Source organism: Lepisma saccharinum, chromosome 22, assembly GCF_977018435.1.
Source record: "Lepisma saccharinum chromosome 22, izLepSacc3.1, whole genome shotgun sequence".
NCBI classification, from domain to species: domain Eukaryota; kingdom Metazoa; phylum Arthropoda; class Insecta; order Zygentoma; family Lepismatidae; genus Lepisma; species Lepisma saccharinum.
Genome location: NC_139250.1, coordinates 22,015,340 through 22,028,774, shown reverse-complemented (window position 1 = coordinate 22,028,774; position 13,435 = coordinate 22,015,340). Strand labels below are relative to the sequence as shown.

The 13,435-nt window shown below is 37.1% G+C and overlaps 1 protein-coding gene across 1 annotated transcript in view; it reads left to right on the top strand.

Moving 5' to 3' along the window:
• The window catches only part of vir (VIR_N domain-containing protein), a 91,226-nt gene that overhangs the window by 14,458 nt on the left and 63,333 nt on the right, over positions 1-13,435 (top strand). Inside the window, exons 3-6 of the mRNA XM_083143792.1 lie at positions 3,976-4,111; positions 6,182-6,415; positions 8,191-8,343; positions 11,386-12,520. Coding sequence (XP_082999918.1) covers positions 3,976-4,111; positions 6,182-6,415; positions 8,191-8,343; positions 11,386-12,520 — 1,658 coding nt within the window. The remainder of the gene's footprint in view (positions 1-3,975; positions 4,112-6,181; positions 6,416-8,190; positions 8,344-11,385; positions 12,521-13,435) is intronic.

The following is a 13,435-nucleotide window of genomic DNA, read 5'->3' as shown; positions in this document are numbered from 1 at the left end:
CTGGATGCCAATGGTGGACATTTCCAGCACTTCTTATGATGTCACCCGACTTTGCATGAACGGAGGTAAGTCCACTCCAAATTCTGTTGCAATATCTTTATCAGTGTCCGAATTATGGCCGAAATACAGGGCTCCGCCCAGAGTGAAACACCCATTATATTTGGTAATCAACCTGGACATTAAAAAAAAATGAAACTTGCTGGAATATGTAGTACTACTTGAGTTGTATTTGTCACAAAAAGTCCCAAAGAATCCTGTTGCGAATTTTGGAGAAATGAATTTGTAGTGCAGTCTTTAAAGGTGTGTAATTTCTCTCTTCATTTTTGCACCATATTAAAGGAAATGAATTTTACAATTTGGAGAATGAAGTATATAATATGTACATAAGTATATAATATAATATATGAAATATATTAAATATTAACAAAAACTGGAGGGAAAATATTTTACATTACTTATTTTAATGTTTAGTGTAAATTACTTAATAATTATAAAGTCCTATTAAACAATAGTAGAGCATTTTAAGATGTTTACAACGGTACCTGTATCTTTCTTCTACTGTTAATCATAAGGGAATTCTTTGATGTAATGTAGTGATTGTGTGCTTGCTGGTATACAGCCTCACTAGTGTTGTTGAAACATAAGGACAAAGTTGTACATTGTTCCACTTCTGGTGGAGAATATGCCATTTAGGGTGGGCATAGTTCATTTATTCGTGAATGTAAAATGCTCCAAACCCAAAGTCTTGAAGCTCTCGTTCATCAAAATGGCAGCCATGATCTCTTGTTACTTTATTTATCATTCATGGCATCTTATTTTCATATAAGTTGTAGTTTAAAATTCTATTATGAAAATAAGAAATTAAAAAGAGGCACCTTTATCATGTAGCATTAAATATGGTGGTAAATGTGACCAACAAAATCTAAAAATAAGCATTTCACGTATACAGTGATTTTTTGAATCAATCCCTGTGTTTTGGAGGTTCCAAAATTCAATGGTGGTACAAAAATTAGTGCTAGACTAAGTCCATGGTCTTTTGACATTTCTACTATATATGCACAGGCTGATTCAAAAGTCTGATATAATAGAACAATTCCCTTATTTCAGCAGATAGTGAAAAATGGAAAGTTATTAGAAATATACAGTTTTCTTGGTTAATCATGGTTAGATATTTTTGCAAACCCCTGGTGCCTATATGTGTGTGTGTTTTTGGGGAGGGTGGTAAAGCCTTTATAATGATAATGCTTTCACTCCAGTATATCAATGTTGTTCTTGAAGGTTCGCATAACCACTTTTTGTACATGCAAAATTACTGTGTTAGATTCTCTGTGTGCAGAGTAACTTTCTTCACATTCTGACACATAGTGTGTATGTATCCAGTGGGTGGTATGTTTGCAATGGCTCGATTCATGTTGATGAGCAGAACATGTCTACAGTCGTTCACACTGTTAAGGTTTAATGTGTTATCGTACACATTTTAATTGTCTTAAGGAGCCAGCAACGATAGCATTTGGCACTTTTCGCGAAGTTTTATTATATTCTGGAAATTATACTTAATTTTCATTATTTTTGCAACAACATTGTGAAAGGAATTATATTTTATGATTTAATGATTATCTTGTATGAAATTATGAATATTTTAAAGCTAAAGTCTGTTCAATATCTACGAGGGATAGTCAGAAAAAAAGTTTTGCTAGTCTGCCATCTGCAGAGAGTTTTCTTCTGGAGAGAAAACATGACATGAGCAGAAAGAGGCATCATTACACTATTTTTCCACATAGTCCCCAGTGATATTGAGGCACTTTTCGTACCGCTTCACAAATTTCAAGAAATCCTGTTCGTAAAACTGCATGTCCTATTGACGAATGAAATTGCATACAACTTCCACATCTGCTGTTGTGGTGAAACACCTCCCTCTCAGTGCCTTCTTCAGAACATGAAAAAAACTAGTATTGTGATGTCCTCTCTAGTGGCTGTGGATGGCCATTCAGGTCTAGCATCATCCATCACACTTTCTTGGCCATCCTCGAAACTGCTAACACCATTGCCACTCCATTGGTTTTACATTACGTGAGGCCCATACACTTCAATTTACAGAAAGTCCTGCGTCCCATTTGTAGTGAACAACAGCTCGCACTTCATCCTTTGTCCACGATTGCAACACGCCTCTGTTCTCCATGCCGGGCAGTCACCCACTTCTCAACTCTTCCCATCTTCAACACAGCAGTATGCTGGCACACTCTGCAAGGAAATGGTGATGCGTCAAGACAACAAAAAAAGGACATTGCCCAAATAACCACAACATATTACCAACCCAAAATCTACACACTTTCTGGAATTACACATATGGGAAACTTTTTTTTTTTCCGACTCCCTCGTAGTATATAGTTGCAGTGGATAAGTTGTCTATTAAAATTCATAAATATTTGAGAATACTTTTACTATTTTCAAGTTTCGTCATTGGGAATCAGTTCAAATGTTATAGTCTTATTCCTATAATATGTGCATGTTTGTATTCATTCTTTATTGGTCTTATATAATAGAATAGAAAAACTGGAGAATTTTCTGTTCCTAAACGTTCTTAGATAATAGAAAATATGTAGTGCTGTGAAATACTATGGAATTCTAAATCTTTTGTGCCTCTTAGTTCAGTCCTCTCAACTATTTAATTTAGCAATTTCTAAAGAACTATTAAGTTAGTTTTCCTGGGATATTCTCAAACTTTTTGATATTCTTTTATATCCGTGGTAAAACCAAATTAGCTGGGCACCATTATACACTTTTCACCTCTTTTAGAGCATTTTCCGCACTTATAGCCTGACACAGGAGTTATAAAAATACAGGGGGCCTAGTCACCAAAGTGCTTGTAACTTTCACCTGGCGACTGAATTTTTAAATGCAGTTCTAAACAATTTTTTTTTAAATATTTTGCTAATGGAAATTTCCATTATTTTTTTTTCGTAAATAATGAGTACAGTATATGTTTTTAAATGTTTGTGTTTTGTGTATTGTGTGTATCATTAAAGCAGAATAATAAACGTGCCATTATAAATTTTTGCACTGTTGTTAGTCAAATTTTAAAATCTGCAGTTAAATGGTAGAGATGGCCCATATATTAGAATGTATTGCATAGTTATTCGTGCAGTTACAAGTTCTTTATGAAGGCCACTTCGGTGCAAGAATTAATTACTTCTAAACTTTTAATCCAATCTTGTATTACTTAATAAATCAAATGTTTTAAGATCACATTTCATAACTTTCTTAGCCCGTAAAAAAAAAACCGAGATACAGGGGCTGGCACCTGCATCATTTTTAATTTTATCAGCCCCTGGCCTAACACAAACGTCTTTGGTGAATGCTGACGAATTCGATCAGAGCATCAAAATAGACATTTAGAGCAAAATCAGGGCTGTGGTTCTTGCACACAAAGTGAAAATGTGGAGAAGCCACCTGGTACAGTTGGAATTTATCACACACATGATAGAGTATCAAGGTCAAGTACCACAATGTGATGAATCTCACCTCCCTGTGTCGAGAAAATTGTAAAGATTGTATTTCTATTTCTGAGAATGAAGCTGTTGATGTTAGGATTTGTGGTGATATATATTGATTAAGGAGACGAACATACCAGTTTTGCAATAAGTGTTTGTAATTTTTAAGATACGTTGATATCTGCTAATTTCTTTGTTTTGGCATTGTTAAAATGTCCATCCTGAGACATTTATAAAGCTGTTTTTATCTGGTTTTGGGCAAAGCTTCGGTAGTTAAGTAACCACATGAGTACACACATCTTTCAAGAAAACAGATGGTCATGGAATTTCAGAAATTCTATGTATCATACAATTTGTAAGTTTTAGGATGAAGTTTATAAAAATTGATTTTGAAATCCTTCTCTTCACCTAACCCAGTAATTTTACTGTGTGATTTTTTAATGTCGCATCTCAGTTATTCATTGAGATTTTTCTTCTTTTTCAGCGCCACAAATCCATCACAGTTTGAAATAGAATTTTTTGTAAATGATCTTAGTAAGCCTGGAGCATCAACATTTCAAAGCCTCGGTGGCCTAGAATACAAACAAAATGTGAACATCCAGTTGGAATGTGAAAAGAGAGTAAGTCTTAAAATTTAAAATTCAAAGTTTTGTGCAGACTTTATCAGCTTCTATGATTAAATAGTTATTTTGGTGTTGGAGATTAGTGCATGCAATATAGTATACATGGGTGTTTTCAATAATTAAGGATATATATACTTTTTTCCTTTCTTGGGTAACAATATAGTCATTGAAACATTTGTTTTATCTCTAGTTTGTACAAGGATTTGTTCCACTTACTCCTACCTTATCTAATTGGTTAAGAAATTAGTATACATAAGATATACCTATGGCATAGTAGCTTGTGGAACTCCTCGTTATCGCAATTTCTAAAATGAAATCAGTCATTGAAGGACTGTTACATTTCATGCCTTTTCTGCCTGTTTCTTCCATCCACAATGTACAACATTTTACATGCAAAAAAAACACATTGTATGCTGGTTATTTAAAAAGCATACTTCTAATGACATATTTCTCATAAATTAATAATTTCTGCAATTTTTAAAGTCAGACGTTACTATCTCCAAACTTCATACTTACTTCAGCATTTCTTCATTTTCACCTTGTAAAAATTGTTACACAATCAGAACTTGGACCCTGTATGTATTCGTATATCAGTCAAATCTCAAATTGGGAACCCCAAAAGCTGATTTGCAGATATTTAGGTGAAGCCAGGACTGCAATAGCTCAAATGGAAAAACAATGACTGTGATTAACATATATTTCAGTTGAAATTTGTACAATTGAACATTTCCTAAATGTGGCAAATCGGATGGAATTAATTGAAGCCCTTTGTGGAAAAGGGTGATATCCGTCATCAGACCTGATATGTAGGTAGAGATGTAATACAAGGGTCGTTCAAGGTTGACCAGGACTTTCGTGCGTAAAATATTAATGAATCAATGTAGCGCTGCATTACTAGGGCAGGACAGACCATGATTCCTTGCGAGTAACCATGATCCTTTGCGACACATTTGGCACATGCGCAGTAGTGTAAACAAAGATGGCGGCAAGTAGTGTATCTGTTGCTGTGGAACAGCGGTGTATAATAAAATTTCTCGTGAAGGAGAAGGTGAAACCTGCTCAAATTTGGCGTAGAGTGCAAGCACAGTATGGTGAACAAACACTGTCACGGGCAAGAGTGTACGAATGGTGTCATAAAAGTTCCCCTCCACCCAAGAAAAGCAAAGCGCTGCCGTCTGCCGGTAAGATTTTGGGAACAGTCTTCTGGAACATGAAAGGTGTTATCCATGTGGATTTTGTGGAGAAGGGTGCCACAATTAATGCCAAGTATTAGTCAACACTGCTTCACGGTGCTGTACGTGGGGCTGTTCGGAAGAAAAGACCTGGAATGTTGTTGAAACACGTCATTCTTCTCCATGACAATGCCAGGCCTCACACGGTCCATTTGACTCAAACAACACTGGCCAGCGTGCACTGGGAGGTTTTACCACACAGTCCTTACAGTCCAGATTTATGCCTCAGTGATTTCCACTTGTTTGGGGCACTTAAAGAGCATTTGGGCGAGACGCACTTCCAGACAGATGAGGAACTCAAGAACTCTGTCCTGCAGTGGTTACGACACCAACCTACTATTTTCTACGCCAAAGGCATCAAGGAACTTCCACAACGACTGCAACAGTGTCTGGATGTTCAGGGGGAATACTTTGAAAAACTGACATAGTTTGGTGCTTCTATGTATGTATATTTCCTGTCTAGAAATAAAATTCCTGGTCAACCTTGAACGACCCTTGTATGTATGCTCATACCAATTGCTAGCAGAATGTTGAATGAGTAAAGCATGGAATAGTGCCAATTGGTGGCAAATAGCATATTGGCACCAGTATTTAAAACCAGCTGACACCAGTACTTGATACAAACTAACACTGTTGCATACTTTGCTTGTTCCTTAAACTGCTATCAGTTAGTGTGAGCATACATATTACATCACTACCTACATTTCGGCTGTGCTGATATCACCCCCCCCCTTTCTTTTTCACTAGGCCCATAAATTCCGTAGTGTGATTTTTGTCCATAAGATTAAAATACATATGTACTAGATGTAATTGTGTTATGTCTTTGATTTGACAGATTCCTACAGATGGGCTTGTGTTGAGGGGGTGGTACACAACTATCACTCTCGCTGTCTACGGTGCACTCACAAAAGCCCTGCAAGAACCAGCGCCACCACCTCCTCCTCCCATCATCAACACACGGCCCCCGGCTGCGTCGTCAGTTCCTACGCCAGCTCGAACAGAACCGAGAGTCGCAGAAGCCGCAGTTCCAAATTCTGCAACTGCGGAATGGGTGCAACAGCATGCACAGGTAAGAGAAGTTATTTCGAGACCATCCCTTTTTTTTTTGTAAATATTAAGAAAACTAAACACTTGTTCCTTCAGTCTCTGAAATCACAGTTTCGATGTTCAGCATATGCATCTTCCTCAAGAGCCAAGAGCCGGCCCCCATGGCGGAGTGGTTAGCACATTGCGCTGCAATGCCATGAGTCCCGGGTTCGAATCCCACCCTGGGCATGGATATTTGTGAGTGTCCATTCATCAATTTCATCATGTTATCACTCATCCCCATCTTCGCAAATTAGCCAAAAGTGGCACAAAACGTGAAGTAAAATAAAGCAAGACATACACTGAATCAAGAGCCAAGAATACATTGAAATATAATGTCAGTAATAAAAGATAATAGGCAACATTATTTTAACGAACTACAAGACATTGTGTTGTTGATAGCAGCCAATAACTAGGTCTACCATTGGTATCGTTTGGAATTTATTGGAATCAGTTGGAATGCCTAATTATCCTGGAAATTATGCAAAATTTGAAGATTAATTTGCACCAGTTTTGTGTGAAAAAACTGAATTTTGTGATAACAGAACATGTAAGTTCATATTCAGATGTAATTCTGAAATATTTTAAAACTCTCGGTAAATTGATGTACATTGGAATTCTTACACATTAATGTTATTCTCTCGGGGGAGAACCGTAATTTTTTCCACCTTTTCTAGCAGCTCCGGTGCCCACCCAGCATCGTATAAAGTGGTTGCGTGGAGGAAACTGGGGTAAAGGTGGCCAGGGGCATGGGGCCCTAACTCCACCCCCCGTACACTCCTTCATGGTGTTGTACAAAGACAGGGCAGCACTTTACTATTGTTTTTTAATAACTTTTAATTATTATAATTTTCAAGCATTGGTATTTGTTGAATGCGGTATTGGCTCAGCCCTACCAATAGCAATTATTTTTATATGATTGTTGTTCTTCAGTTACAAACCCTTGTATGCTTATGCATAGTAGTACTGAGTCGATACTGATGTCCATGTATTGGACAACCATTACCATTAGTATTAGTATCTGAAAGTATTGGTTCAAATTTAAGTACCAGTACCAGCCAATACTTTTCCATAGTCCAGGAATCTTTCAGGGTCTGCAAAACGGTCATTAGACACTTTCATGAAGTTGAAATATCATGGAAATCAGGCCAAGTGCATAATTTACATTATTTTACCACCAGCATTGTTGGAGAGAAATGGTTTGCGATTAATTAATTTCATATAGAACTGCCACGTGAATACAACACACAATCATCTGTTTACATGATGATTTTGCGATTAATTAATTTCATGTAGCACTGCCGCATGAATGCAACACACAATCATATGTTTATATGAAACGTATGGCCTGCAGAGAAACAAAAAGAGTAAAACCTGTGCCATATGTTGGCCAGAGTCCATACTACCCATTGGACATGCTCCAACAGTGGAACGGGGCAAACAAATACCCTACTTCCCTCCCCCCACAAAAAAAAAAAGTGCTGGGCTTCTTCCGACATCGGAGCGGAACAGGAAAATCATATTGTCAGACTAGGTCCATCATAGAATCAAAAAGGGTTAAATTGCCACTCAAGGAAATTAGGGTGTGAGTCATGTGCTCCCATACAAAACGCAAAATTGGTGTAACAATGTCACTGATATTAACACACACTCAGAATTTTACTAGCATATGTCTATTATCTAGTTTAAGAAATATAATATTGTATATATTTGTTTGCTGGCCTTGGTACTAAATATGCATGTGTTTGTTATATATAGGTTGCAGATTTAGCTCCTGCAGTGGACAGGCAATACATGGTTGAATCCAATATTTCCACATCTGACCCATATGCAAATAGCTATGGTGGAGAGACTTATCACCAGCAGGAGTATCCTCGTTCATACCCAGATGACTGGCAGCCGCAATCTCAGGTTAGTTAAATACGACTTTTCACCTATGAGTAGAGCCACATATATATAGTAAATAGAAGATCAAAATGTCGGTACAAAAACTGGACACACATCAGAATATATAAAGTGCCATTTCGGTGTTAAAATGGTGAATATGATCCTAAATTTGAGTTAAAAACTATACTTTACACAAAATTAACATTTCACTTCTAATGGCGCATTTATATAGTTATCAGAGTAGTAAGTTTATTCCTGTGTAAAGGAGTCCAGTTTTGTTTTTCTACTATTTACCACAGAATTAATCAAATTTCTGTGACTTGCATAAGTTGCAGGATAATTCAGATTTTAGTAAGTGTCATGTCGGTAAATGAACTCTAAATTTTGTGTTTAATAGTTTATATCACAATTTGCATTCATCTTGCATCATTTCGTGACAAAACATTGTAGCAAAATGCACCTCACACCTTTAAAGAACATAGAAAATAAACATTGCAGTGTGTTATTTAACATTTCGTATTTCCATTAACCCATCCGCATACCATTTAAATGCCAAATTTTTTGCTATGAAATACCATTTAAATTTGGCCATCTCCCGTGTTGGTTGCACAGCAAGACAAGATGTCAAATATTGTAAAAACTATCCAAGCAATTTGTGAAAATTTTATATATTGAAGTGAAAGTACAGTAATAAGTATGAACATATGCAGTTTACTTGAAGAATGAATAGAAACTCACCTAATAGTTTTGAACACACACATCTGTCCATTTCCATTCCTCAACCTTTCGTTTTTTTTCCTTCCAGCCACCTCTTCCTCACTTTCACTACTTTCACTACATCCTTCACTTTCACTAACACAAAATGAATCACTGTGTTCATCTCCACTTCCAAAATCCACATTTTCCCCTTCATCGCTATCGAAAAGCAAATCTTCTACATCATTCTTACGCGACATGTTTGCAAGATGTAACAAATGAAGGTTTGTTTACATGAGAAATTACTGAACAAAACATGCTTGAAATGGTATGAAAAACTTAGCAGCACAAACATAAATGTCATAGATTCGAAAGATCATACAACCTCTGCCATGACTACGTATGACAAGCGAACGTCCAGACAGGCCGTCGATTCGACGACTAGGTATGCGGATGTGTTAAAAACAAAATATGCATGCCTCCACCTATGAGGTAAGATATAAGAGTTCATAACCTCAAAAGAAGAAGTGCTCAGTGCACTTTTCATTTATTGCTAAATTATTCAGTGATAAAGGAACCTCTCTTGCCCATGATACCACTCCATAATGAATTTATTTTGGCCTCTAAAATTACTACTTACAAGTAGCCTTTCAGTCATTGGCCTCGGATCCTCCTGATGACATTTTCGACACTTTTCTAGAATTGATTTCTGTTATAGTATATAATCTTTCCAAATATCACCTCTTAAACTACCTAGGTACAGTCCCTTTCACATAAAGTGTTGAAAAGCATGTGCCACTTTATCTGAAGAGGAGTGTACATAAATTAAGGCTGTGTCGATACTGATGCCGATGTATCAGTATTAAAATGTATTGGTTGGAATATAATCACCTAATACTGACACTTTTCGTGTGATCTGCAAAAATTCCATGCAACACTTTCATGGAGTCCAAATCATTGTAGGAGAGAAATACTATTTGTTATTAAATAATAATATTGTTTGAAATCATTAATATTTTTAAGCAAAACTCTGATAGATTAATATGGTATAGTTTCAATTAAAAGCTTTTTTTTTTAAATTTACAAATATTCTAAACTAGTATAAAATTAATGAATAAATTCTCTCTGATTATTGACCAGGTCAATTCTGGATTAGTTTCCGAGCTCTCCAGAGCTAACGCCACTCTCATCTTCAGAGTTGGTAGGACAGTGACGTTAGCTCTGAAAAGCTTGGAAACTGTACCAGGATTGACCTGGTCGATAGCCCGAGAGAATTTATTCATCATTGTCACTAGGAAAGCTTCAAGGCTTACTTTTAGTACAAAATTGTTTAATTTTCAAGTATGTTTCACATGAATTATTGGTATTGGTATCAGCCCAGCCCTAATATAAACATGCACATTCTGTCAGCACTGCATTTTCAGTGATATGAACCATTGTATGGTCTATGGAAGATTCCAATACTATTCATGGTGGTTGCGGTAAACGCGGTTTAATATTACTTACGTGAAATTTAGAAGATTTCGTACTTCCGCGTTGCACAATTTAATGGTTCAGTCCTATTAATTTCGAAGATCCACTGTCTTCATTCACAAAAGGGTACGGCGTTCGAAGCGGAGATGGTACCGCGTCACTACATTGTTTGTTCCCCCTATTAATTTCGAAGATCCACTGTCTTCATTCACAAAAGGGTACGGCGTTTGAAGCGGAGATGGTACCGCGTCACTACATTAAATTGTGCAATGCGGAAGCACGAAATCTTCTAAATTTCACGTAAGTAATATTAAACCGCGTTTACCGGGGAACAAACAATGTAGTGACGCGGTACCATCTCCGCTTCAAACGCCGTACCCTTTTGTGAATGAAGACAGTGGATCTTCGAAATTAATAGGATTGAACCATTAAATTGTGCATCGCGGAAGTACGAAATCTTCTAAATTTCACGTAAGTAATAACCAATACTATTATTCAAGAATTTCACTTTGTAAACCAATGCAATACAAACATATTCTCTACTGATAAACCCAAATGAGAAATTTAAAAATCTCTCTCTATAAAAGTTTTGGGATCTTATATTATGAACTGTACAGTTACGACTAGTATATTTACGGGCAAAATAACATCAGAACAATCACAAAGGAAAGGAGCTATTTCTCAAAAGACTCCTGGTTTACTTTAAATAAAATTCTTTGTGATTTATTTGAAAGAAAAGTGAATGCATGTTAATTTATAAGAAAGAATGTATAATTTAGACATGATCAACTTTGAGTGCCCAATGGCTTTCTCAGTGATTTTTCTTAGGCATGTATAATTTTATAGCAGTGCGTTTTGCTAGATTAAATGCACTTATGATTGATTATTCTTTTGCAGCCATCACTACTACAGGCTCGTGGACCATCAGATTCTTACAACCAGACAAAAGATTCCCATTCGGCTCCATATGAAAATGAACATATAGCGTGGAACAACTCATCTGAAGAGAAAATGTTGTGGGATAGAGGGAAAGATAAGGATTGGGATAGAGACAGGGATAGAGATCGTGATAAAGATAGAACTGATCGTGATAGGGAGAGAGATAGAGAACGAGACAGGGAGCGTGAGAGAGAACGTGATAGAGAGAGGCACAGAGAACGAGATAGGGATGGCTACAGAGACAGTGAAAGAGATCGTGATCGGGATAGAGACAGGGAGAGGGATCGTGACAGAGATAATAGAGATCGTGATAGAGATAGGGATTGGGAGGAAAGGACTAGAAGGGAAGACAGAGATAGAAAAGACTATAGAGAAGTATCTTTCGAACGAGAGTGGGACCGGGAACGTGGGTGGGGTAGGCGTGACAGGTCAATTGAAAGCACTCCTCGAGAAAGAAGTTTGGAAAGACCTGCTCGTGATAGATCGCTAGAAGCACCATCTTGTGATAGACAGTTGGATGGACTGCCCCGAGATAGATCACTAGATCTCTCATCTAGGGATGTGAACTCTAGAGACAGGCCAGTAGACAGATCTATAGAATTGACTCCTCGTGAAAGGTTGTTGGACGTTCCTCCGCGTGAAAGATCTGCAGAACTCCCATCTCGTGAGAGGTCGTTAGAGTTGCCTCATCGTGAAAGATCGTTGGAGTTGCCCACTCGTGAAAAGCCCCTTGATGTTCCCCCACGTGAAACATCTTCCCGTGAGAGATCGCTGGATGCACCTCAACACGACAGAAATGTAGACATCCCGCCACGTGATGGTGTGATTCGTGATCGGCTTGCTTCGGAGACAACCAGGAGCAGGTCGCAGGAAAAGAATCTGGATCGTGCATGGGACAAGTCTCGTGATGGTTCCTGGGAGAGGTCATGGGAAAGGTCACGGTCGAGAGATTTATCACAGGAGCGTGAAGAACGGAAAAGGCTACATCCTGCTGTGCCACGATCGCCGAAGAGACCCCACACACCACCAGTGTCAGAAGAAAAGCCTCGTTGGACCTCTTCATCTCCTAGAAGTGAAGGAGAAGTGAAAAAAGGTACATTATTTGTTGTTGACATCAGTGTTATCTTTAAAAAACATAAGCATGGTGGTCAAAATGTTTCTTTCTCTATTTAAATTTTCTATTCTTCATTTATCTCCAATCAAGAATTCCCGCAATGTTGGTTTTCTTGCAGGCACTGTTGATGTAAGCATTTTAACATGGAAGGGTAAAAGTGCTAGAAGGAAAGGCTAGTGGTACTACATTTTATCTAGTGACATAAGAGTGTAATCAGAAAAATAACAATAGGAAAGTCACTTTGGAAACTTCTTGTGTTAAATATCTCCTTCTGACAGTGTCATTTATTTTGTGTCAAAAGGGACAGTTACTAGTGGTTAATATTTGGTGAAGGAAATCAAGGATACAGGAAGCATATTTTCCTGTGGCAAGAACTGCATTGTTTCATTAAGATTAGAAATTGTTTATAGACAAATTCCTTTTATTTCAGATTCTGTGATTGTTGTATTAAGATTTTCTTATTGGAGTTTTCCATATAAAGCATGCATGTATAAAGTAGTATACATTTTGAAATTTTTATGCTGACATTGGAAAAATAATAGTTACAGTAATACAGACAGAATGATGTCAACAAATCTAAACTTTTATTGTAATCAAAGTTTTAAATGAAGAGAGAGGGAGAAATAAGTGAAAGTTTACATATTGAGAATTTACTTAACAATGATATTTTGCTGTAAATCCTCCCAAGGCAGCCGGTAGGAGTGGGACAAGCACTAATGTTTTCACAAAACCCTAAAGGAAGAAATCCAAAAGCAATTAATAACTTCCTGCAATGTTGCCAAGTTATTTTTGTATAATCCTGTATATTTATTGTATATTCTGATGATATACAGCGCTAAAACACTTGGCATTTGGGCAAAAAATATTCTTTGTATGTAGGGATTTGAAGAGATC